Source organism: Girardinichthys multiradiatus, chromosome 15 (assembly GCF_021462225.1).
Source record: "Girardinichthys multiradiatus isolate DD_20200921_A chromosome 15, DD_fGirMul_XY1, whole genome shotgun sequence".
NCBI lineage: Eukaryota > Metazoa > Chordata > Actinopteri > Cyprinodontiformes > Goodeidae > Girardinichthys > Girardinichthys multiradiatus.
In genome coordinates, this window is record NC_061808.1 from 22,204,242 (window position 1) to 22,229,495 (window position 25,254).

At 38.0% G+C, this 25,254-nt stretch overlaps 1 protein-coding gene across 2 annotated transcripts in view; it reads right to left on the reverse strand.

Annotated features, from left to right (window-relative positions):
* Positions 1-21,526, reverse strand: part of nkain2 (sodium/potassium transporting ATPase interacting 2) — a 151,538-nt gene extending 130,012 nt beyond the window's left edge. The window contains exon 1 of one of the 2 annotated variants that reach the window (XM_047387777.1): positions 20,235-21,523. In XM_047387777.1, the coding sequence (XP_047243733.1) occupies positions 20,235-20,288 (54 nt within the window). In that variant the 5' untranslated portion in view covers positions 20,289-21,523. Of the gene's footprint in view, positions 1-20,234 lie in introns of both variants that reach the window. The other variant, XM_047387775.1, reaches the window with a different exon arrangement.
* Between the last annotated feature and the right edge of the window lie 3,728 nt (positions 21,527-25,254).

The window sequence follows — 25,254 nt, forward strand, 5'->3', positions numbered from 1 at the left end:
CATTGCACAATTTTCTCTAATACTATTTAACCACCTAAATGTCTTATTATATCAGGCTATAAATCAATCTTATCAAACCTATCTATGGATCTATAAGCAGGAGTTGCTATAAAGAATAATAAAAAAAAGCATTGGCAGGTTTCACAGACAAAAGTCAACTGGTCTTCCAAAAGCAACAGATGATGTGCCCGGCATGTTTTCCGTAGCACCATATGTCAAAGTTCAAATGACAAAGCTAGAGCTGTTGGTTTCAGCTAAATTTTATTTTGCCAGAGAGCCCCATAATATCATCACTGCAAATGGAGGAATAGAGTGGAAGGAGGACAATCTCTCAATACCATCTCCACAGCTATTTTACTTTTGTATCAGAGTGCTGAGCCTCAGTCTTCAATGGTTCTCATTTGAACCGAGCAAACTAGAAACTACACTAGTAATGAACATTCAGTAAATTAAAATGTTTCAGTTGATCTTTAGGGTCCAAACCCAGACTTAAGTAGAACGTGGCCCATGGAGTTGGTGGTATTGTAGTGCCCAGATTTTGCGTCTTTGGTGGAAAAAATTGAATTAATTTTGGCCCAGCTCCACTCCCCTCTTTATTGTTTTTTCCGTCCAGGCTCCTAAGGGCCTGAGTAGGAACTACATGTGATGCGAAAAGACTGCTGTTCATTGGTTGGCCATGGGACCAGGAGAAATAAAAAGGCTTTCAAGGAGGTAGTGGAGGGAATTTCTAATGGCATAATTTGTTGCCATTCTAAGTAGAGATACATCAGAAAAATTAACTGGAAGCAGATCTAAAGCAAGGTGTCCTACAAACCTGACTTAGTTACAGCAGTTTTTTAGGAAGAACGGGCCAAAAATCCAGCAAACTATTGTTAGAAGGTTATGGAGTGATACCCAAGTCATACAGTTTAAAAAGGAAATCTTAACACATATTAAGGAAATGTATGTAAACACGTAAATTTCAAGACAATCTCTGTCATTTTTCTGGCATTTAGCAAAAAATAACAACTTTGGTAACCCTAGCTAACCTACAACAGGAAAGGTTTAATCAATGACACTAAAAGAGAAATGTACGTAAATATCTGGTTTCAACTCTACTCTATAGCTTCACCTTCTGTCTGTCGTCAGTTCATTCCTTGCTAATTCACATGGTCTTGTTCCATCTCCATCATTCATTTATTAATTCATTCATTCAAATCTCAATCCCTCTTATCTCAGTATTGATCCACATCCACATTAAGGCTCTGTCATCCACCAATCCCTTCTTCTATCTCTCCCTCCCATGGCTCCTTGTCCCAGTCGAAGAGCTTCTGAGGCACAACTTAACACGCTCCACAACCTCTATTGTCCATGCATGGAAACACACACACACACACACACACACACACACACACACACACAAGTTGACAACCACACAAAGGCTGTCCCACAGGATGCAAACACACAGACATTGTTTCTACAACTCCCTGAGCAACTCAAATGTCCCCAGAGAGACTTTGCAGAGCAGTGAAAGGAAGAACAAGGAACAACAGAAGAAGGAGTAGCCACAGGAGAAACAATGAAAAACCGAGGAAGAAAAATCACTACATGAAAGAAAGAAACATAGAAACATATGGTGGGACAGTGTAGGAAAGAAATTTACAAGTTTATAACATAACACACAGTGACAGCAGTAAAAAAGCCTTTCAGACAGTATAAGATGATGTTTATTGCTAAGATAAGTTGAGATAAGGTTTGTTGCCGGTGGTAGAAATAGAATTTAATTCTAAAGCAAACATCAAGAAAAATAGCAAAGCAAAATGATATTACTACCAACACCTGGAAACCTGGTGACTAATTTATCTTGTTTTCTAGGCTTCATATACAGTTTTAATAACTCTAAACTCCTCTTTGCTGAAAAAGTTACTCACAAAATTTATGAAGCTAAACCAAATACCAGTGTTATTTGGAGAACATTTTCATTCTCCCTCGAAACAGAAAGTGTGCGTCTTACATTCATCATTTAGATTTTTCATAATTATGTGTAATGAAGCTCAAGGCAATATGTTTTGCCCATTATCAGTCAAGGACTCTTTTGATCTATTGAGATCCGAACGACAGAGCGGGCGGGGACTTTGGGACCCACTGCGTCAACAACAGCAACAACTCAACAGGACATAAGTTCTCGGAGAAAAATAGCAAGACTCTCACCTTGAGGAGGGGTTTAATAAAACACATGACATACAAAAAGTCAGCAACAAAGTTTGAGGTGTAATAAACTAAAACAACAGGAAAGAAACAACCTTCCTGCTTGTGTGTAAATAAATACTGAGGCAGCATTTGACCAAACAGAATCCCAGCTCATCCATCAGCGGTGGTCACATACAAGGTCAGCTCGATATGGACTGCAGCAGCTCGGCAGGCCTATGAGCCTCTGCTATCACACAGTCAAATCCAGCATATGACCTCTGTGTCATGTTGTTTCAATTTCCTGTCACTAAACCACTGTGTTGATGTAAGTCCAGCAGGTGAAAAAGGTAACTTAGAAAATTACAAATGCTTTGTACTAAAGAATCATTTTGAGCAATTGGCCTATTGGTAAGGCCCACCTCACACTAGATTAAGACCGCTCCCAATTCATTAACCTCTGGCTCTGGAAGACCTCATCTCAGTGTGAAGCCAGTCAGGATGCGACTGCATTCTTGGTATTTGGCACACGTGCTTGTCCTTTTAGCATTTTTGGCCATCTTCCTGCCTTGTTTTTCATATCTGCACTAGCATCATACACAGTCTAGGGAGGATTCTGAGGCTGCACCTTCATTTTCAGCCTTGTTGCGAATGAGAAAGCATTTGTGCATGCTCAAAAAAGAAGAATGCCGTGCTCTGTCATGTGGAATGGAGAGTGTACTGCCTTTTTGATCCACTGCGTGAATCTCTCTACAATCGTGCAGACACCATCTGTGTTTTGGCTGATTAGTAATGACATAGAACAGTTGCAGTTCAGCGTGAAGGTATATCCTTTTTACCTGCCCTTACTGTGATTAATTGCTAAAAGATTTACAGTTACATCAGCACAACCATTTTTGTGTTCTCTCAGCTGCAATGCTTTTCATTTTTTCATACAATACTCAAATCTAAGCAAGAAAAAAAAACATTTTCAAATGCAAACAAATGCATTGCACTAGCCCACAAAGCAGTTTATATTTCAGAGTTTTGGTCAGAAAAAATAAACAAAGATTTGTAGAAGAAGCACCATGACTAGCTAACTTTTTGCCGCAGTTCTTAGATTAGCATCTGCTTTGGAGCTTCCTATAGATGCAAAACTAAAGGCTTATTTCAGATTTTAATTAGATTGGACTGCATTTGATGGTCTCTTTCTCAATCTTTTAAATACTTAGACTGATCCACCCTGAACTGGATCATTTTGCAAAGATGGGTTCTTTAAAACACAGTTTGAGATTAATGAAACTTTTATTCTATTTGTAAAAACACAAAAAGGAAAATTTCAATGCATTTGTCACCAGCTTAGATTGAGAAAATCATAACATTTACAATATGCTAGACTCGTCCAACTTGGACTGGAATATTATACACTGATTAGTTTGTGATTTGTAAAACACTGACAGTGTTGGTGGAAACAAAAAATTGGGATTGTTAGTTTTCCCAAAAATATAGCTAAAATCTCTTCTCATCTGATTGTTGTGACAAACCCAGATATCATGTATTGTCTCATCTTGTGGTCTGAATATATCATTAAACCTCTTAAGACTATAAAATCTTTTCTGCATGAAGTTTAATGTCTTACTGTAGTTTGAAAGGTGATAAATATAAATACTTTTTTTAAATAAATGGACACCACTGTACTTTTTGGGACATTCAGTCCAGCTGTCAAATTCTTTTGAATTCAGTGCATAGTTTCTCCTCTGATATAATATTGATACTGTAAGTGTGATCCATTCTATATCAATTCCAATCAGCTAAATGTATGGCCTCCAATCAAGTTCCAGATGGTTCTTCAGGATTGCAGGATGCAACTGAACTCAATTTTAAGTGTCATAGCAAAGGGCATGAATACTTAAGTACCTGGTATGTTAAATGCTTACAGCTTCAACAATATCGCAAAATGGCAAAATATTTTGTCAGTTTGTCATTATGGGCTATTTTGTGACGAAGTATTCCAAGAAAACCCTAACTTTATATGTAAAATAACAAAACATGGAAAAAGTAAAGTGCTGTAGATACTTTCTAGATGCACAGTGGAAGCTGGTATCGGTTTTTAATTATGATAGTTTTTAAACAAAAAAACTTGACTGAAGATATCTCTTCACATACCTCATGTAAGCATCTGCATTCATAAGATGACAGACCGGATTGTTCCACATTCACAATAACAGTCTATACTGTGAAAACGATTTAACAATATGCGTGTCAGGATCACTGCTGCTATATAACAAATAATTCAACTGTGTAAGGGATCACATTTAAAGCCTCCAGTGAGCTGGGGAAGAATATAGATTGAGTCAGCTTTTCCGGGTGGAACAAAAAGATTTCCACTCTTCCACGGTTTTACAAGCAGCTTTAAAATGACAGTGCAAGCTGATACAGAAAGGGAACAAATTTATGATACTGTAAGACTTTGTGTTTACAAGAGTTGCAACCATTTCTACTGAGCGAGTAACATGTTATTTTTAAACCATATTAAAGGGAGTATTTTACATTTTTAATAAAAAAGGGAAATTGCAGCTCTGCACTGTTGCTGGTACTGATAAATAAGTTCTTTACAAGCAACATGACTCCAAACTGTTCTTTTACTTTGCATTTATTTTGCAACTACAGTTTTTATTACGAATTCAAACCGTTTTTATAACACTCCATCTCAACAGAGTGGGTGTCTTTGTTTGCACTACAGTCTTACATAGACATAGCCAAGATACTGAACGGGACAGTAATCTCCCTCTCCAGTCAATTTCTTGGTGGTATTTAACAACTATATTAGTAACAAAGATTGAATATTTCACAGCAAATTTATGAATGTATCCTTGATTATTGCTGGAGACTCATTTCAGTGCTGTCACACTTAAAATAAAGTTCCTCTCTCAAGATTGCAGAGAAGTCCATAATTATTCACATCAAAATAGAGATCTCATTAATTTAATAAATTCTTTTAATTTAGTAATTTTGTTCATGTTGCTTGTGCACATTATTCCACCACACTTTTTCCTTCCACACAACTTTGTATTACTGTGCTTGGAAGCAGTATTCTCTGTCAGCCAGATTCTTTAGCAATGACCTGTTGCTAAATGTGTATCCCAACACCAAAATGTTCTCAAACTACATGCTTTCTGTATCTACACTAGCTTCAATACACATTTAGGGATCCTTTGAAAATTCATATTCTCATCCACAAGGCCATCACCAGTCAGCCTACTCTGCTTACATTTGTTCTACATCCCTAAGTACCTCAAAGGCTTTATAGTTAAAGACCAATACATCATCATCATCTAGCCAATAAATTAGGCCAATATTTAGATTACTGGTTGATATCCTAGCAGATCCTAGAGAATGCAGTGTCCACCAGCGGTTGTGTGTTGCTGGATTATTCAATCAGCTGTAGCTGCTTGAGCAATGAGTTCTGACCATCGATACTGAGAGCAGGAAACTTCAATGTCATATCTGTACCATAGAACCTCTGACTTTTCTAGACTGTGTATGAACAGTAACAACACTGTAGGCATACGTGCAAGTTACCTGAGATCTTCCTACCACCATATCTAGAGATGCAGAGAAAGATAAAGAAGCTGCTGCATAGAGCAACTAGCACATAATTAAGCCCACAATTACTCATACCCCTAGCAGACCTAGGTAATAACATTCTGCAAGCCAGCCAGAGTTCTGACGTAAATCAAATAGAAAATCCATTGAGCTAGCTAAAGATTTGGGTGATGGCAAGGAGGCCTTATAGCCTCAAAAACACGGAGCTCATCACCAAAGAGAAATCTTGTGGAAACAAGGAGCTGGTCAACAATTATGAGAAGGGTTTGATTGTCGTAACACCAACAAAGATTTTTCCACTGATTATTGAGAAGTATATAAATTATTTCTGGGATGCATTTTTTTTAATACAATGTAAATAATTTATTTATTTTTTTCCAGAATGATACTCCTTATACACATTTTTATTATGTTTTCAAAGATGCCTGTCTCTTTTCCAATCACAAACGAACTTCTTGGTTGAAAGAAAATCATTAAAAATCTAGATCTGCCAGGGGTAGGATTTCTTTTGGGCTTACCTGTAGGTGTTTTTTACCCAATAATATTGACAAAATTCTGAAAAGTACAAAAAGACCCATGGGTTTAAAAAAAATCATCCTAGCTATCAGCTGCACTAATTTTAAAACAACCTGGTCGATCTTGACTCGTTGTGGCTCCCTTTCAACTGAAACAAAAAATGGGTCCCTTTACTCCATTTGCCTTTCAACATGTGGAATCCAGTTTTCCTGTTGGATCCTCTGAATCACATCAAACTGGAAACACCATATTTAAACACCATGCTAAAATACTTATATTTTGGGGTAAATGCCATCAAATCAACTCAGTCTGCTTCTTGTTAAACATTAGCACTTTGCATTGTACTATCATTGTGTACATGTTGCTGATCAGTATAACTTTATTGAGGCTCCTTACTTTAACGTCATTCTATAAGAAAGCAGACTGCACTGACCTGGCAAGCCTAGTCTATTTGAAAATCAAAAAAATAATATTCAGTTTTATTAGAATCACTGTTGATTTATTTTATGATAAATTATCCTTCAGTTCCTACCTTTGTTTATCTCCTGAAACAGGTGATTTATAGTTATTGTAAAGCATGGACATCCAATTATGTTCTGACTTTTCAAAAATAAGTTGTGTATTAAAATCTAGAAATGCTACAGGAACATGAGTTTGCCTAGTACAACACTCCTCCATTGTCAAAATGATTAATGACTCTAAATATGATACAGGCCAAGACGAGGTATACGTTCAGATGATAACACAGTTTTAAGTGTGTACTTGCACCATCTGAGCCATAAGAAGGATCATGGGAGAGGTGCTTAATCCCATGTTTGAAGATAGTTTTTGAAGGTAGAGACAATTTTACGATCTTCACTGTATCTAATCAGTCCATTTAAACTATAAGTTGTATTATAGAGCTTGTGAAGGGTGCAGCTATATGTGATTGCACCCTTCACTATATGTGAATATGTGATTGCAAAAAGCACCATAGACCAAAATCAATACCGCAAACTAAGAAGGGAAAACTTTATTGACTGCAAGCATTTTTAAGTATAGGAAGCAGATGTTCCAGCTGAGTAATTAAATGTATCTGTTAGTTGGAACAGAGGTGATGTAATGTCTGAGCGAAGATGGTGGCAGTGCACTGTGCCCTAAAATATCTCAGAGAAGCTGACTGTCAATAGAACAGTTACCATCTGGGGAGAGATTAGCCACTGCAGATTTAAATCTTTAAAAATAATTAGTGCAGCAACAACATTACTTCTGCATTCTAATGTTGAACGACTCAGGGTAGTTGACCCTTTTCTATTCTTCTCTGTACACAAAAACCTGCAAATGCACTAAGCAACTAAGCTTGCAGGAGCCATAATATGTTGAAGTAACACATTTTGACAAATCACAATGAGCACACAAGGAAAAAGTCAAATAATTATATAGGAAATGGCCACTTGCTAGATATCAACCAGGAAAAAAACAAATATAAGACTCTAATAACAGTAATGCTATGTTTCTAAGACCTTTAAAATGTTCCCAGAGGCTTGCATACAGCTGCCAGCAATTACTGAATGATATGTATACAGTTAGGCACTAATAAAGGCTTCAAAAGCTTTAAACTACTAAACAAACCACAGAACCAAGTATACTTTGAATAATGGAATACTGCAGTCTGATTCAGATGATTCAGACCTCTTTTCATATGACTTATTCAACCAAGGCTTGTTGTGCCATCCATCCATGTCATATGTGAAAATTCAAAGGCAAAATTGGGGGTCAAAGCCAATTTTGGCAATGCATGCAGCACACCGCTTTAACCAATACCGTTGTTTTGACATTGCTGATTCTGCAATTCCGTCTTGCTGTGTGTCGACACATATTAACATGCTATTGAGCTGTTTCTGTGTGGCTGGTGTGACTTAACTAAGGCAAGCAACAGAGACTCAATAACAGTCCCTTATTTTAGCTATGATAAAGAATTATTTGATTTTCAAACTGTTTAGTTTGGGGATTTTTATGGACACAGCCTGATACAACAACAAAAAAAAAACATCAAGTACACAATACATACCAGTAACATGTAAATAACAACATGAAAAAAATATGAATCTGTTGTTGTACTTTAACAATACTCATGTATTTTCAAGTGAAAAATTCATATTTCCTAGTTCTTTCATCCAAAAAATAACACCAACATTTGCTCATATTCTCCTTTTTTGGATACTTTATGCATGTACTAAATTTTAAAACTGTGTGTTTAAAATTTGCATCAGTCCATACAAATTACTGCAAAGCTTAGAGACAAACTCTCATTGGTTTGGTGAACAGTTTCCCCATGGGGAAGATGAAAACTTCAAAGTTAAGAATAAACCAAAAAATCTATTTAAAAAAAAAGCAGGATTTTGGTTCTTTGTTGACAACTGAAAGCCAAATAAGCTCTGTAACCCTTTGTCAGATACAGCAAACTTAAGAATAGAAATGCAGCTGTCAGGGATCTAAAAGGTTCGCGCTCCAGTGCTACAGCTACATGCACCTCATCAGCACCAGCAAGAGGAAACTTGTTTTGTGCACAGACTCTATTTGAACACATTGAATGAGCCGCCAGTCAAGTCACTGGTCGAGGAGCGAAGGCTGCATTCCTCGAAAAGAAAAGGAGATGAAGGTAAATAAAGAGATGAAAACGGCCAGAAAGATGTTGATACAAACGGCGGGCATGTATAAAAAGATTGAGACCTGGGGGGAGAAAGGCTGACAAATTAGAGCTGTGAAAAGGAGAATACGACAGGAAATCTATAGAGTCAGAGCTTAGATTATGCGGGGGTCTTGTTGAAAGCAGTGTCGTACATAAAAGATAGGAAAGCCTCTTTATCTCCCTACATTGCTACAATGAGGAGGGAAGTCTTATGCTGGTTTCCAGACAGAGATGGGGCTGCATATGCTTGTTACTCAAGTACATGTAAAGTGGATACACTTTATAACACAAACAGCATGATGCTGATTGATGCTGATTGCAAAATAACAGCAACCAAGTATCTCCAATAAAATTATTGGGGAACTGAGTTTAAATCTAGCTGAGTGGAGGGACCTTTTGTAAAAGCTGCAATAACAAAGTTAAACTGACAATTTGTACCAAATCAATTCTGAGGTAATAAAGCAAACGCAACAGGAGATTACTGATTTTTCCTGGCTGATGGAAACTGATGTTGCCCTGTTTTGTTTGGGCAATTATCTGTCTGTATCTGTGTTTTCTCTTTCATTTGATCAACTTCTGGGTCATAGAAGGACTACGCAGTCACCGTTTTGCAATAAGGTGATGCACACAGAGACAAAGATGCCATTTCTGCATTCATGCCACTTCCAAGATGTAAATTATTCATTATGTCCCTCAGTGTTGGAAATGTCACAGGAATGTACTTCCAATGACAGGCAAACACTACATCTCAGATAGCCTGTGGCCTGCTCTGTGTGTCTGGATTTAAGTGTCCCATGTCCAATAATCATGCTGTACATTATGCATACACATAAAAAGTCACTACCAGGCACATTTAGTGTGACTGTCTCCAACAAGGACGTGACAGCGTTTTAATTTACAGGAGTAATTATCTCTTTTGTCTCTGAATTATAATTTATCATTCCACTATACTCTATTATTATAAATATTATTTTATGTACTCTGTTTAATTAACATACAACACAATTATAGCTGTGTCAGTGTTATACACCCATGAGCCGTCTGCACAGTGATGGTGAAGCAACATTTTAGTTGACCACCGCGCCACTGCACAACTGAATCATCGCTGTTGCGACAGCTGCTGGTGGGAGATGTGGACCAATATAGCCGAGAGGACCTCCACCACGGCCACAGACAGTGAGTCAACAGTGCTGGAATATCTGTGTATTCGTGTTTTTGTGTGTGGGAAAAGGTGTTGGCGTAAACACCATCTCATCTGATACAGTCTGTTGGCTCTGTTCAGTTCAATTAATCTTTATAATGTTTTTCTTTGGTTTTGGTCATGGCACTGTACAGTTTGGATTAATTATGGTGTTGCATTGTTTATAACTCTCTGGTTTGTTTTTGACAGTGTTACTGTATTAACGCTTGAAAGCTTGTTTGTTTGATTACATAAAATAAAAAAACAATCAAAGCCATTAAACTGTAGAATAAATGGCTTAAATATGTCTTGTTCCTTTATTAGTGCAGACTGATATATTAAAAACATATATTTTGAATTAACCTCAAAATAATGATTAATAAAATAATAAAATTATGTGCTTGTTTCTAGATTTTTTAATTTACTTATTATTTATTTATTTACTTATATTGTTAAAGCAACAATTCAACTGAAACAGGCCTGTCAGTAAATGTTGGAATTTCAAGTTTTATTTGAAAGCATCCTATTAAAATCCATTCTCTGCTGTTCTTAGATAAACAAATGGACTCTACCAGCTCAGTGATTGGTGGTCCCGTTGTAAAACTTACTTTTTTAATACAAAGTCCATGAGAGATCTGTCAGAGATAACGTTGACCAATCATAACTTTCCACAAAGTGGGTGGGCTTTGTAATAGCTGTAGGGTCTGTGTGCTTTTCAGAGTAGTTAGCGGTCTCTCTGGGGGACCGAAAGGCTGCTAGCTGGATTATATTCCTAAAACGACACCTACCACACAACTGAATTTGGTGTCAACAAACTGGCTTCTATATGTTTTGTTAAGTGCCCCGTCAAGCTCAACAAATTTAGAAAGTTTAAATTAGCTCATCACCTTTAACATTCTCTGATTTGAGTGCTGCTGTTATTGAGAAAAGCTTCAGCTCTGAGAACAATTGTTTGATTAATGGTTCAGGGATTTACAACAACCTTTAAATATTTCATATATTTCTAACCTTCTGGAGCAGTCAGTTTTCCCTTCTTATATTTTTCTTAATTACATAAGAGTAGATGGATCGCCACTGTTAGCTAGTAGTCTTCAGGGACCAAAAAAAGCAAGATAAAAAATATTAGCTGGATAGATTAGAGGTGGGATTTGCACGCTTTGGACTATTAGATTGGATGTTTCAAGGTTTTATAAGAAGATTCAAAACTGAGTGCATTTTCTAACAATGGCACTGATTGTTTCAATTATCTTCACAGGGCAGATTTGTACCTTCGAGTCTATTTTACCGTTTGCTCAACCTCTGAGCCAGTGTGATGTAAATTTAGTAATCTGTTCCTGCCCTGGACTTTCTTTTGACTTTCTTTGGATGCAAACCTCCAATTCAAAGAGTGGCACCAAACACACAGTTAAGATAAAAAATCTGCCCGTCAGAAAAAAATAAAGACTTGGACACTAAAACAGCATTTTGGAGATCACTTTAGTTTTTTTCTTTGAGACAGCTGACAAAGTGCATTTTGGGGCTACGTAGAAAAACTGTACATCTCTAAATGGAACGCTGTGGTTCTACTAACCCAGAAATAGTAATAATGGAGGCGTGTTTGTATCCACAAAGTTCCAGGCATAATATGGAAATTTCAGTTTGCTGAGAGCAACATTTTAAAATTTGGCACTTGTACCTCATAATTTCAAAAATAAGCAAAAGTCAGCTGCCAACCCCAGATATCCCAATAAAAACTGTCCTCAGGGTTTGATATTTCTTTCATACAGACCTTGAATAATAATAACGGTTAGATTAACAGTCCTCTTTTTGAGCTCCTAGTCAATACAGTTTTCAGTGTGAGAATTTTTCATTATTATTGTTATTAAAATACACGTCTTTTAAGTCCTCTTCCTAAAGTGTATATTTCACCGTAAAAACATCAGGAGACCTCTAACATTGTAACTGCAGTGAATGAATGAAGCTAAAACCATGGATTCAGACAGCTAGAGTTTAACAGATCAAACAAACCCATGCAGTCACCTTTCAGAATGACAACTTGTCAGCAATGGCATCAGACCAAAGGCCATCCAGTGCTGCCAACACATTATTAGCTGTTTGCTCTGTTGGTTGATCAAAAGTTGATTTTTCATTTGCATAAGCCGTGTCTCCAGTGTTTTTGATATTGGTTATAATAAATAGCTGACAGTTAGATAAACTGACTCATAGGGGATCATCAAGTTGTTATCCATAGTTTGAAATGATTGATGCTTCCCACATCTATTACTGCATCACTCTATAATTGACATGAGGAAAGACTTTTAAAAACATTGCTAGGTAAAATCCTAGTAATACCATAATGCCACCATTTGCAAATAATTTAAAACTTACACTTTAACTAAAAGTATCACCCAGGGTAAAGATGGGTAAAAGGCATTTTATAGACCTAGTAAATCCAATTTCTAGCAGTAGCCAAATCTCACACTAGAAAAGTTAAACCTTTAAATTGAACATATTTACTTACTATGGAAGAAGTACAAGCTAAAATATACAGTACAGACCAAAAGTTTGGACACACCTTCTCATACTTTGAAGAACCTAGAATATAAGACATATTTTCAGTTGTTTCACACGTTTTTGTTCAGTATATAATTCCACATGTGTTAATTCATAGTTTTGATGCCTTCAGTGTGAAGCTACAATATTCATAGTCATGTAAATAAAGACAACTCTTTGAATGAGAAGGTGTGTCCAAACTTTTGGTCTGTACTGTATAATCAAAATCACCAGCGCCACACTTGCCCCACCCCAACAATTCCTTGATTAAATGTAACTGGAGCATTTTTAATGTTCAGCTTTATTTTTTTTTGGTGGACCATGACCTCCTGTGTTGCAGGCGTATAACTATGATGTGACACAGTGGTTCATTTTGTTCAGCCATTTTTCAAAATGAGAAAGACAAGAGAGCATGCCACTCTGAGGCAAGCATGTACCAATCTTCATATTTCAGAAAATAGATTCAACAAAGAATTTACTCTGGCTAAATTTGCCTATATCTACATTCAGAGCCATATTTAAAAGGTTCAAACAACAGGAACTGTGACAAACAAGGTTTGCTGCAGGGGTGTCACTAAGGGGTGGTCAAATGGGGGACAATAACAATCTTGGTATGGGGCCAAAACAGAATTTCAGGAATTTTATTTAAGTAGGTTGAAAAGTTGCATGTTATGGTGGAAGATGAAATGTATATTGTGTATTTACATAATCCTGATCTTCTTGATTGTATTGACAAGCTAGTAGTCTGTAAATTCATTTATTCATTTACTTCTACATCAAAAATGTGATGTATCTTCCAAACTCCCTATTTTTAGCTGTTGCTCAATTTAGTATAAATTATTTAAAAATATTCTAACTTTCCTAATTTTTAACCAAAATATGTGACCCTGGAATCATTTGACAGCAGGGCAAGGTGAAAGACAGACACTTATAAAAGGGCACAGTGAAGGACAAAAGAAGTACAGGTCCTTCTCAAATTATTAGCATATTGTGATAAAGTTAATTATTTTCCATAATGTCATGATGAAAATTTACATTCATATATTTTAGATTCATTGCACACTAACTGAAATATTTCAGGTCTTTTATTGTCTTAATACGGATGATTGTGGCATACAGCTCTTGAAAACCCAAAATTCCTATCTCACAAAATTAGCATATTTCATCCGACCAATAAAAGAAAAGTGTTTTTAATACAAAAAACGTCAACCTTCAAATAATCATGTACAGTTATGCACTCAATACTTGGTCAGGAATCCTTTTGCAGAAATGACTGCTTCAATGCGGCGTGGCATGGAGGCAATCAGCCTGTGGCACTGCTGAGGTCTTATGGAGGCCCAGGATGCTTCGATAGCGGCCTTTAGCTCATCCAGAGTGTTGGGTCTTGAGTTTCTCAACGTTCTCTTCACAATATCCCACAGATTCTCTATGGGGTTCAGGTCAGGAGAGTTGGCAGGCCAATTGAGCACAGTGATACCATGGTCAGTAAACCATTTACCAGTGGTTTTGGCACTGTGAGCAGGTGCCAGGTCGTACTGAAAAATGAAATCTTCATCTCCATAAAGCTTTTCAGCAGATGGAAGCATGAAGTGCTCCAAAATTTCCTGATAGCTACCTGCATTGACCCTGCCCTTGATAAAACACAGTGGACCAACACCAGCAGCTGACACAGCACCCCAGACCATCACTGACTGTAGGTACTTGACACTGGACTTCTGGCATTTTGGCATTTCCTTCTCCCCAGTCTTCCTCCAGACTCTGGCACCTTGATTTCCGAATGACATGCAGAATTTGCTTTCATCCGAAAAAAGTACTTTGGACCACTGAGCAACAGTCCAGTGCTGCTTCTCTGTAGCCCAGGTCAGGCGCTTCTGCCGCTGTTTCTGGTTCAAAAGTGGCTTGACCTGGGGAATGCGGCACCTGTAGCCCATTTCCTGCACACGTCCTGTGCACGGTGGCTCTGGATGTTTCTACTCCAGACTCAGTCCACTGCTTCCGCAGGTCCCCCAAGGTCTGGAATCGGCCCTTCTCCACAATCTTCCTCAGGGTCCGGTCACCTCTTCTCGTTGTGCAGCGTTTTCTGCCACACTTTTTCCTTCCCACTGAGGTGCCTTGATACAGCACTCTGGGAACAGCCTATTCGTTCAGAAATTTCTTTCTGTGTCTTACCCTCTTGCTTGAGGGTGTCAATAGTGGCCTTCTGGACAGCAGTCAGGTCGGCAGTCTTACCCATGATTGGGGTTTTGAGTGATGAACCAGGCTGGGAGTTTTAAAGGCCTCAGGAATCTTTTGCAGGTGTTTAGAGTTAACTCGTTGATTCAGATGATTAGGTTCATAGCTCGTTTAGAAACCCTTTTAATGATATGCTAATTTTGTGAGATAGGAATTTTGGGTTTTCATGAGCTGTATGCCAAAATCATCTGTATTAAGACAATAAAAGACCTGAAATATTTCAGTTAGTGTGCAATGAATCTAAAATATATGAATGTTAAATTTTCATCATTACATTATGGAAAATAATGAACTTTATCACAATATGCTAATATTTTGAGAAGGACCTGTATATTTCCTAATTAAGGGTTGCAACCTGTCAAAATTAGTAATTTTCTCTCTCAAACGCATGCACAAAAATATTATGCATATATGACTGTCTAGCAGGCAGACTTCTTCTGGTGCTCATAGTCTCACCTGGTACCACTGACCATAAAAACAATGTCATTGAATGCTGTTGTGCAACAGTGCAATAGTGTAGGATATAAAAGAGGACTTAAGCAAGGCTGAACTCATTCTGTTTATTAATAGTTAACTGAAATTATCTTTAGCAGAATAACTGATCAGACATTTTTTGAGAAATTGTCTAAAGTGTTTATAACAAAAATGTTGAGACATATAAAGACAAAGCATATGTTTCTGCAAGTTCTGATTCTGAAGCTGATTCTGATTCTGAAGCTTTTCAACCAAAACACAGTTACTTTTGCAGAGAAGTAAAAAGCAACCCTCTTAAATTAACTTAGAATATTTGAAATAATTGACAGTCTTATATCCTCCACTATTATTGCCACTGTTGTAAAAATGTGTACAACAGCCAAGTATTGCCTAAGCTTGCCTTGCTTATTAATCCGAATCAAGCAAAAAGTCAGCTGGTTGGACTGAAAACGTCTTTCTCATAAAGATACAGTCCATCCGCAAACCCAAGCCCTTGTTTTCTCCTTAACTGTAGTGACATGATGCCTTAGCAATTAACCTAAGCAGAGTGAAAAAGTTCTGTTCAGTTATGTAGGCTGTCAGTCTCACTACTTCAGACACACTGACCAGAACCTTTCTATTTTCCTCTGCATGGTCACCTGTTTGGTGCAATCTCACCCAGCAAGAACAATTACTCTTTTAATTAGTAGTCAACAAAGTGGCTCTCCACAAAAGACTGAGTGGATTGTGGTTTCAGACATTGATGTAAATGTGTTGAAGAATAGCTGAGGAAAGCTGCATTTGATAAAACCTGGACGATCAGGAGGCTTCAACCTGAGCCCCAACAGAGCTAACTGTGCACAACCAAGTCATAAACATACAGTACTGTTGGACCTCTAGCTCAGCTAGCTGTGGTATCAGCTGGCTTAGCTATTACAACATTTAACAGAGCAAAACATGTTGTTGACTGTGGCACCGCATTAGTTCCACTGCATTAGACACAATGACTATCTCTGTGACAGAATCTCATTCACAAACACGCACGCAAATGCATGCGCGTTGCCATTATACCACCGACGGAAACACGCAGCACCCCTATTTACAGCACTGTGGTGTGTTTCATGTATGTGCGTTGCATGAGGCAATATCATTAGCATTCTGATGTAAACAAGTTACCTTACACAGCTGTGTCTCTCTTTCGAGTCAAAACGTGCCCAGCGTTGTGCTATTTCATAGCACAATAGGCCTTTTACAAGCACATACATTCTCACAATATGGGTCACATACATAAAACCTTATAAATTAGGATGTTGATTAGTTTTCTTATGATGGACAAGAAGGCAATGATGGAGTCTCAAACTCTTACCTATTCAGTGTGAAAACAGCTGCAGCTTGTTCATACTTAATATACAGTACCTTACAAAAGTATTTATGTCACCAACAAAGAACCACATGGTTGTGAATGAAAGTGCTGCATGTTTTTCAAAATGTTTACAAATAAAATCTGAAAAATATTTTCCATCCCCTTTACTTTCCAACTTAAAGTCATTAGAATACGCTATGTGAGGCGGAAAACTCACAACATTTCACATCAAGCTGATTTGAGGCACTGTAGAGATACTTGTTTTTTGCAGTAACCTTGGCAAAACAACATGAAACACATTTTTAAAATGCTCATTCTCGGAAATACTTAAGCTGTTATTTTGGAGAGTGAAACGGCTAGCGTTCGTTGTACAATAACAGGACAAGCTATTCGTTTTAAAGACAAAGCTGCACTCTTAAAACACAGAAATTCTCACATCATCACAGATGTTTTCTTGTTTGAGATGTCCTCTTAGGCCAGAGAGCTCACTTGAAAGCACACTATTGCATTTTCTCCAAGTCTGTTGTTGAATAAAAATGATGGATTTGACCTCTACTGATATTTAGATGATGTATTAGTTATTAGTGATCATTTTTAGGATTTTAAAATGACATTCTTTAAACTGATTTCACATACGTCAGAAACCGAGCCATCTAATAATAATAATTGATAACACTATTTATAGGATGAAAGTGGGGCAATGTCTGCTCCCAGCACCACTTGTACTACAACATATTTAGCACATTCCCTTCTTCAACATCCCCCCAGCAGCAGTTTAAAGAATGGAGGGAACGGATGGATGGATGGATGGGTGAATAAATGAATACCCTACTGCACAAACAGCATGCATGCCCCAATTAAAGCACCCTCTTCATATTTTACGACAAACGCTATCGCTCTATTAGCTCATCTGTCCAAGGCACCCACTTAGTTAGGTCTAACCCTTCCCAGGAGTGGCCTGAATCTAACTTTACAGTTCACTGGTTCAAGCAGTGAATGTGTTAAACACAGCAGTTTGCTCATTCACCAACAGAGACCTAACAACCGACTTGTGGTCAAAGTTCAGCATGAAGTTGTTTGCAAGACTGCATTTGTCCCAAAGGTCAGACTGAATGTGGGTCCGTTTCAAACTTTAGGGACAACACTGGATGACAGGCAGGTGATTGGCAGGTAAGGGCAACTGCAGTGTGTTCGGTGATTGGCAGACTGGACAAGCTGACACAGACCAGAAGGAATGTGTGGCAGAAGAAATAAAACAGATATGATGTTCTTAAGTCAAAAAGCATCAGGAATCTCAAAATGTGTAAAAAAGCCTTAAAATAAACTTAAAGTTTATTGTAAGAGCATAGTTCCGCTCTGTAAGATGTTTTAGAAAAACCTTTAAATTAACTGCATTTATGCATTGGTGAAAACATTTAACTATAATAAACAATTGTTAACAGAATTAACAACAGTACAGCTATACTATTTTGCAAATCACCTTCTGCCCACAGGTCAGGACTTGGTCTTATAACATTGCACAAGGTTGCAGCACACAAAGAGAGGGATCTTTGAGCATTCCACTTTGGACACTCTCTATAGATCATCCAGAGTACTGGATCCTGTCTTTGTAATAGGATTTAGGTGTGGGGACTGTGATGGCTGTGGAAACGTTTGATTGTGCGTCAGATTAAGCATTTTGGTGTTGATTTACTTTTCCTTCCCATAGAAAGTACTCCTGGATCAGTGCTTCTTTGTTCTCTTTGTGTCTCTGCTCTGTTCTCTCAAACCCCCAGTCAGTCGTGGCAGATGGCCGCTCACACTGAGCCTGGTTTTTCTGGAGGTTTCTTCCTGTTAAAAGGGAGTTTTTTCTCTCCACTGTCGCTACATGCATGCTCAGTATGAGGGATTGCTGCAAAGTCAACGCCAGTGACTGTCCACTGTCTCTACATGCTCATCCAGGAGGAGTGAATGCTGCAAGTCACTGACTGGATGCAATCTGCTGGGTTTCCTTAGATAGAAAAACTTTGTATCCAATTTGAATAAAAAGCTAACTCCGACTGCACTGTTCAATTGTTAGGATTAATTGGAATGTATGTACCTGACTGTTGTAAAGTGCTTTAAGACAACATGTGTTGTGAATTGGCGCTATATACATAAAACTGAATTGAATTGAATTGAATTGATTTGGCCACATGCTGAAGTTATCTCGCTAAAGTATCCAATAATGATCCATTTTCAGTTATTTTCACAAGATAATTTTGTAAAATATCCTGGTATTTCAAAGACTTCATGATGTCATGATTTCTGACAAGGTTTGGGCATTTGGAAGAGAAATAGGCCCACAGCATTACAGTTCCTCCACTGTACCTAAACAGTGGGCATGAGGTACTTCTCCACATATTCATCCTTTGTTTCGCACCAAACCCACCAGGAGAGTTTGGTGCAAATCTAACAATGTTTGTCCTAACGTTTGTCTCGGTCGACCAAAACTCACAGTTCCACTTAAAGTTCTGGTAGCATTCAGCAAACTTTACATGTTTTAATTTGTGATGGTGGCAAAAAGGTTTTTTCTGGTATCATTCCCAAATAACCAGTTGGACTATAGATTGCGTAAACTGGGGGTTATTGAGACTTGACCTACCCCCAAGAGACCACTCTTGACTGCAGTTCTCTTGTTTGATTTTTTGTACTTTTCTGTACTACCATTACCATCCGTGGCAACAAGATAAATATGGGTCCTCGCCCAGTGGCTAAAATAAATAGGCCTCTTGTCTCATGTCATATCTATATTCCGGTGGAACAGAAAATGATAGATTACTAAATAGAAGTTCAAATAAACATTTATTTCATTTGTTCAGTGAACAAATGACTTCAAATTAAAAATGGCATTTATATCTGTATATCTGATCATATCAGACTATTTGTCAAAAATATTAATATAAACTGATAAAATCATTTGCATTACAGCATCAGGTCCCTGTCAAGCCATGAAGGAACATTTAGTCATAATTTTCAGAGATTTTGGGTGGGTGACGAGGTGGCAGATGATGTAGATGCATGCAAACAGCAGTGCCCCTTAATCGCAGCCTGGTGTCATTTCCCGATGACCCAGATGGTGAAAGGAGAAAGAGTGGCACACCAAGGAACAGATAAGCAGCTGGTGATGCTTAATGTCAGATATTTTCCCTCTTCACGCTGTCCCTTTTTCTACAGATGTCACATGCAACTCAGCAAAGCGTATTGTTTCTCTAATTACAATGATCTCGTTCAAGAAATCACTCTTCAAGCTCCTATGAACAGCACCTTTCTATTTTTTTCATCCCCTATTTTGTAACCTTTTACACTCCTATTAACTTCTGAATTTATAACCTTTGAGTAATTCCTCCACCCACCTGTCTCCAACTTCCCACATTTAAAATGCTTCTGCCTCTGATTCCCCATGACAACTTGCTTGTTTGTCAAGCTCTTACAAGGTTAAAAATGAATAAAATACAAGCTGCTCTCTCTCTTGACCTATCATCTTCATTACAGGATCAATAGTAATCGACACTTACCAGCTGCATGCCACAGATGAAGGCCAAGGTGCACCTGCCGCTGCAACACCCCATGATGTCCTTCTCCTTCTATGCAAAGGTCCAGAAACTCTAGATAATTCCCAAAGTCTCTCCTTCACCTCCACCCCCCTCCAGTGAGGGGCTGCCTGGCAGCCCCTGTTGAAGGCGCTGCTCAGCGGCCTCTGAGTGCAGAGTGCAGCCCCTGTGTGATCAGGTGTAACTACCTCCTTCAGATGAAAGGCTTATAAGTGGTCTCCTTTTTTTAACACAGGTCAGATATTAATTATGGAGAGAGGGCCTTTAGGACAATTTAGGAGAATTCAAGACAACAAATTATGATTTATCTTGACTAACTGGCTGATAATGTGCATTTGAGCAGGAAAAAATCAAACAGGTCTTCTCCTAGTAAACAAAATAAAAACTCCCCTGCATTGGTGAGAAAATGTTCTGTGTCCATTCAGCTTTTCCAGACTTCACCTTGTTGGACTAGTAATCCGTCCAGGGCTCATCTCATTGACTCGCATCTTTATCCTTGCTGAACTAGCACAATCCTGGACCCACAGATCTCTTGCTCAATAATCCGATTAATGCCCCGATTGCCTGCTTTGGTAAGCGTAATTTGTTTCCAGGTGGAGGAAACAAGTGAAAGTGGTCCTTGTATCTATTTTTTAATCCCCCCACACATAAACGGGCTCCTCTCCTCTTCGTGTCTCAGGGGAAGTGACGGGCACGTAGCGGCAACATCCTCACCCAAACACTGCTATCTTCTTTCCACACGAGTTTTTCTTCTAAATGTCCTGACTTATCCAGACAGGGAGTGGAGGCTGAAAGCGTTGATGGGGTCTTCTGATATATGTCAGCCTCCCGGACGATGATTTCTGTGTCTCTTCTGTTTAATGAGTCCCCCTCCTTAGGATCATCTCCCCTTCAGGTCCACAACAAGGTTTTGTTTTTTCTTTATTTTTGTCAGAACCGACATCAGATGATAGGTTGATCCCCTGCTTTCTTCTTTATGATAAAGACACTTCCACTGTAATAAATACAAAAGCAATAACAAAAACATACGGCTGTGCAAATTTCGCGCAGAATTGAGCGATGTTAAATTCCCGTCGAAGTAGTCTCCAAACGTGACGCGCAAAAACGGATCCGAGCCAAATGACGTCTTGTTTCAGTTTCTTGCCTCAGGGTTTGTCTTGAAGAAGTGAAGAGGGGGAGACAATGGGAACCGGGATGGACCAACGGACCGAGAAAGACAGCCGTGAGGAGCGTCTCCCGCCTTCCATCTGTCAAGTCAAACAGCACGCCTCCATGTTGCTCTTCTGGTGCGGATTTCCAAAATAAAGGTGCCGAATGTGACAGTATTATTTCAGACAGCAGAACAAATGGCAAAACTTCTTTCTTCGCTTTTAGTTTTCCCAGATTCACACTTTTGCTAGGGCACTATGATGGTGCCTTTTATGGTGCGTTCAGTTTGTACTGGGAAGTAGGAATTTACAACTACCCCCTTGCAAAAATCTGCTGGAAGAACCCCTGTAGTTGGAATCTGACTTGGGTTCCTCAAGCTATTCCGAGTTGTTATTCACTATGTACAAAACAGTAAAAGTTGCATTATCTGCAAGGAAAAAGGCCAACAAATTAACGTGATTAGTTTTTTATATGGGCATTATTAAACACAACATTAAACACAACAAACTGAAAAGGTTTATATCCTGTTATACTATTGTTCCATAATGTCTCTGAAAACATAGTGGTAGTTGAAAAACTTTGTAAGATGATAATTGTTTTAAAAGGGTTGAAAACCACTGATCACACAGTTCAATAATTAAAATTCAGCGATTTTCAAAGTTGGATCAAACATCTTTCCCAGATCTGACTTTCAGTGCAAATAGATTGTAGGATTGCTTGAGAATTTCAGATACCAAGTCTAAACAATCAACTGGAACACCCATCCTAAAGGAGTTCACAGACTGATGCAAAGCTTTCTGTGTGACTGACTGAACATGCAAACCATCAGAAGTCCAAACATTTTATTACTGCAACCTTATATATGTTGCACCAATACTGGATTTTACATTTGGGGTTGGTGAGGCACCTCTGAGTTTCCTGGTCAGAATTCAGACTTCAGCTGTGCCGATCCAGTTGATGTTTGGACTCGAAAGTCAGACTTTAGGGTTGCAAGTAGAAGTTTAAATTGCTTTGATAAATAATTAACTTCTGAATGCTTTGTATATTATGAAAGTGGTGCATACAGTTATGAACAACAACTGGGTTGTAAAGGTTGTTTTTAAATATATATGCCAACAACAGTGTTTTTTTTTTTCAGTTTGAGATGGAAGCAACAATTTGAATCCTGACTGTGAAGATAAATTGGTAAACATACGTAAACATTACTAGAATGTTGCCCTGCGATGGAGGTGACCTGTCCAGGGTGTACCCCGCCTCTCGCCCATAGACTGCTGGAGATAGGCACCAGCTCCCCCGCGACCCACTATGGAATAAGCGGTAGAAAATGACTGACTGACTGACATTACTAGAACGGAATGCAGACCTTCATTCATATATAATTTCCTTTAATCAAACTACAGAAAAAGCATAAAACTAACTGCATAAAAAATTCTGACTAAAGAGTACTTCAAAAACAACATGCTGAAATATGAGTGAATGTACCCCCAGCTTTTTTAATAGAAAAATGATTTAGTACTGAATATGTCCTGCTTGGAGCTTGTTGCAGACCTAAATGGAAACAGGACATCGATAGATGCAGGCTGGAGATAGCCTTATAAAATAGGTAAAAAAGAAATTTCATATTTTAAATAAGTTTAATTCACTCAAATTGTACTTTATTTCTTTAACACCAAGTACACTGCGGAAATTTAAATGTTAAACATTTTGGCTTTTTACATCTACCTAATAATGGTATATGTAGCTTTGTTGCGATGATTTAGTTAAGAACAATCTACTTACAAAGCTAAAGTAAGTAGTTCCAGTTCCAACACTAATTTAGGTGCTTGCAAAAACACTTTTAAAACATGTTTGCTAAACATTTTTCAGTCTAAACATGAAAAAATATAGCAATAAAAGCAATTGAAAGGTATTAGGAAAAGACAACAGAAACATCCAAATACAAAACACCAAAATCTTTAGTTACAATAATACATCCATGGAGTGTTGAGCTTTTCTTAAAGAACTGAAAGGAACATTTTTATTCCAGTAGTTGATTTTATGCTGTTTACTATTGAAGACAGTGGTATTTTATCCATCCTGAGGAGAATCCTTCAGATTTCAAAAGTCCACCATTAGTAATTTTGAAGGGTGAGGTCACCTGTATGTCGATCGTTCACACCTTCCACTCGGATGTTGATGTTCTCCCGGACTCCTGTCGCACCCTGAGGCAAGAACAACAGGTTCTTATAATTTATTATCCATGAAAAAGAGCATCTTCTAAATTCCCTCAAAACCTTGCGAAAGAAAAACAGCGGCCAGTTTAACAAAGAAAAAACAAACCTAAGACTCCTGATGAATGTCAAATGTTGCAGAGAAAATTTTATCTGTAATCCTTTTTTATGTCCTAATAATCAATGTTTTCAATTTTATTATGACCATAAACCTTCTGAGGACTTAATTCAACCGATCATGCGCTGGATAGGAATATGTTTTCTTATGGAGATTGTTTTTGAGAGCCTAAAACAACAAACAAAAATACACTTGAAGCTTTTTCGTATTAATTGCACACATGTTCTGATTCTTGTATAATTTATTTTATGTTATTTCCAAGTAGGCAGACCTTTCTGTAATATTGTAAATAAGTCTTTATCAGTCGTTCTTAAAACTTTCTAAAGGCATTTTTGTACAGTTTTTGCCTTTTCCGTCATTTTTAGGTTGTTGATCTTGACAGCTTAAAATGACTTTCATCTAACTCTGACCTGTGAATTATTCCCACATTAAAAAAAGACTCTTAAACTCAATGTTGTTTTGACCCCTAAAAGACAACTGAACAAAGAACTGATGAAACTGCATGTTTGGCTTTGTTAGTTTCATTTTTAATATAAAATGAATGCCTGAAAAATGTTATGAGATGAGAAATTTGAGAATCTATGCTTCACTTAGACAGAAAAAAAACACATTTTATTTTGATACCATCAGCTTGAGAGTAAGATCAATTCAACAGGTCATCTAAAGTCTCATCATTACTGCCATTTTACTCTTGTTTAATAGATTTGGTAACTTCAGCTAATATTTAGGACCAAGGCGTTGTTCCCATTTTGTGGGTTGGAAGCTGAAAACTTTGAGGCCAGTCGTCCTACCTGCATCACGTGCCACAGCAGATAACTGACGCTTTTATTTTGAAGGCCAGAATACAGACCTTCTCCCCTGCTGTAGCTGCTGCTGGCTGACTTGTTGAGGCTGATGCTCAGCTCTGCGGGGGAGCTATGGGCTTCTTTCACTCTCTAAAACACAAACATAGATGGGGCAAAGATGCTACTTTTGCTCGGTTTGCAGCTGCTCATGGGCACGACCCTCTGAACCTTAATCATAAAGTGGTGAATAGACAGTGCCACCTCTCTGATTCACTGGTGAGTCTTCTTTAAGCTGTAAAGTCTGCATATTCATCCTCATTTTTCATTTATTTAAGTAAAGACTCGAGGCTTCACTGATAACCTATAGTATCAAGGCTAAATATTTAAAGAACAGGTTATTTGGCTTTTAAAAATTGCTCGGAATTGCCTCTTAATTGGAAATAATCTTGGCTGAGCATCTCAGAGTCTCTTGTCTGTATATGACACCTAATATTGCCCTGTTTTCTTGTGTTTTTCTGCACCAGGAATTTCAGTTATGGATTATGCCCAGATTCCTGAAAAAATCACTTTGTTTCCAATTTAAAAGTAAAGGAGTCAGTGAAAGTGTGCGCGCCTCAGAGTCAGCTGTGCCACGCCTATAGTATGGCCAGTAGCTTAAACAGACACTGAGGTGGAGAGGGTATCAGTGCTTTAGCTACACAACATAATGGCCTGCATTCCCC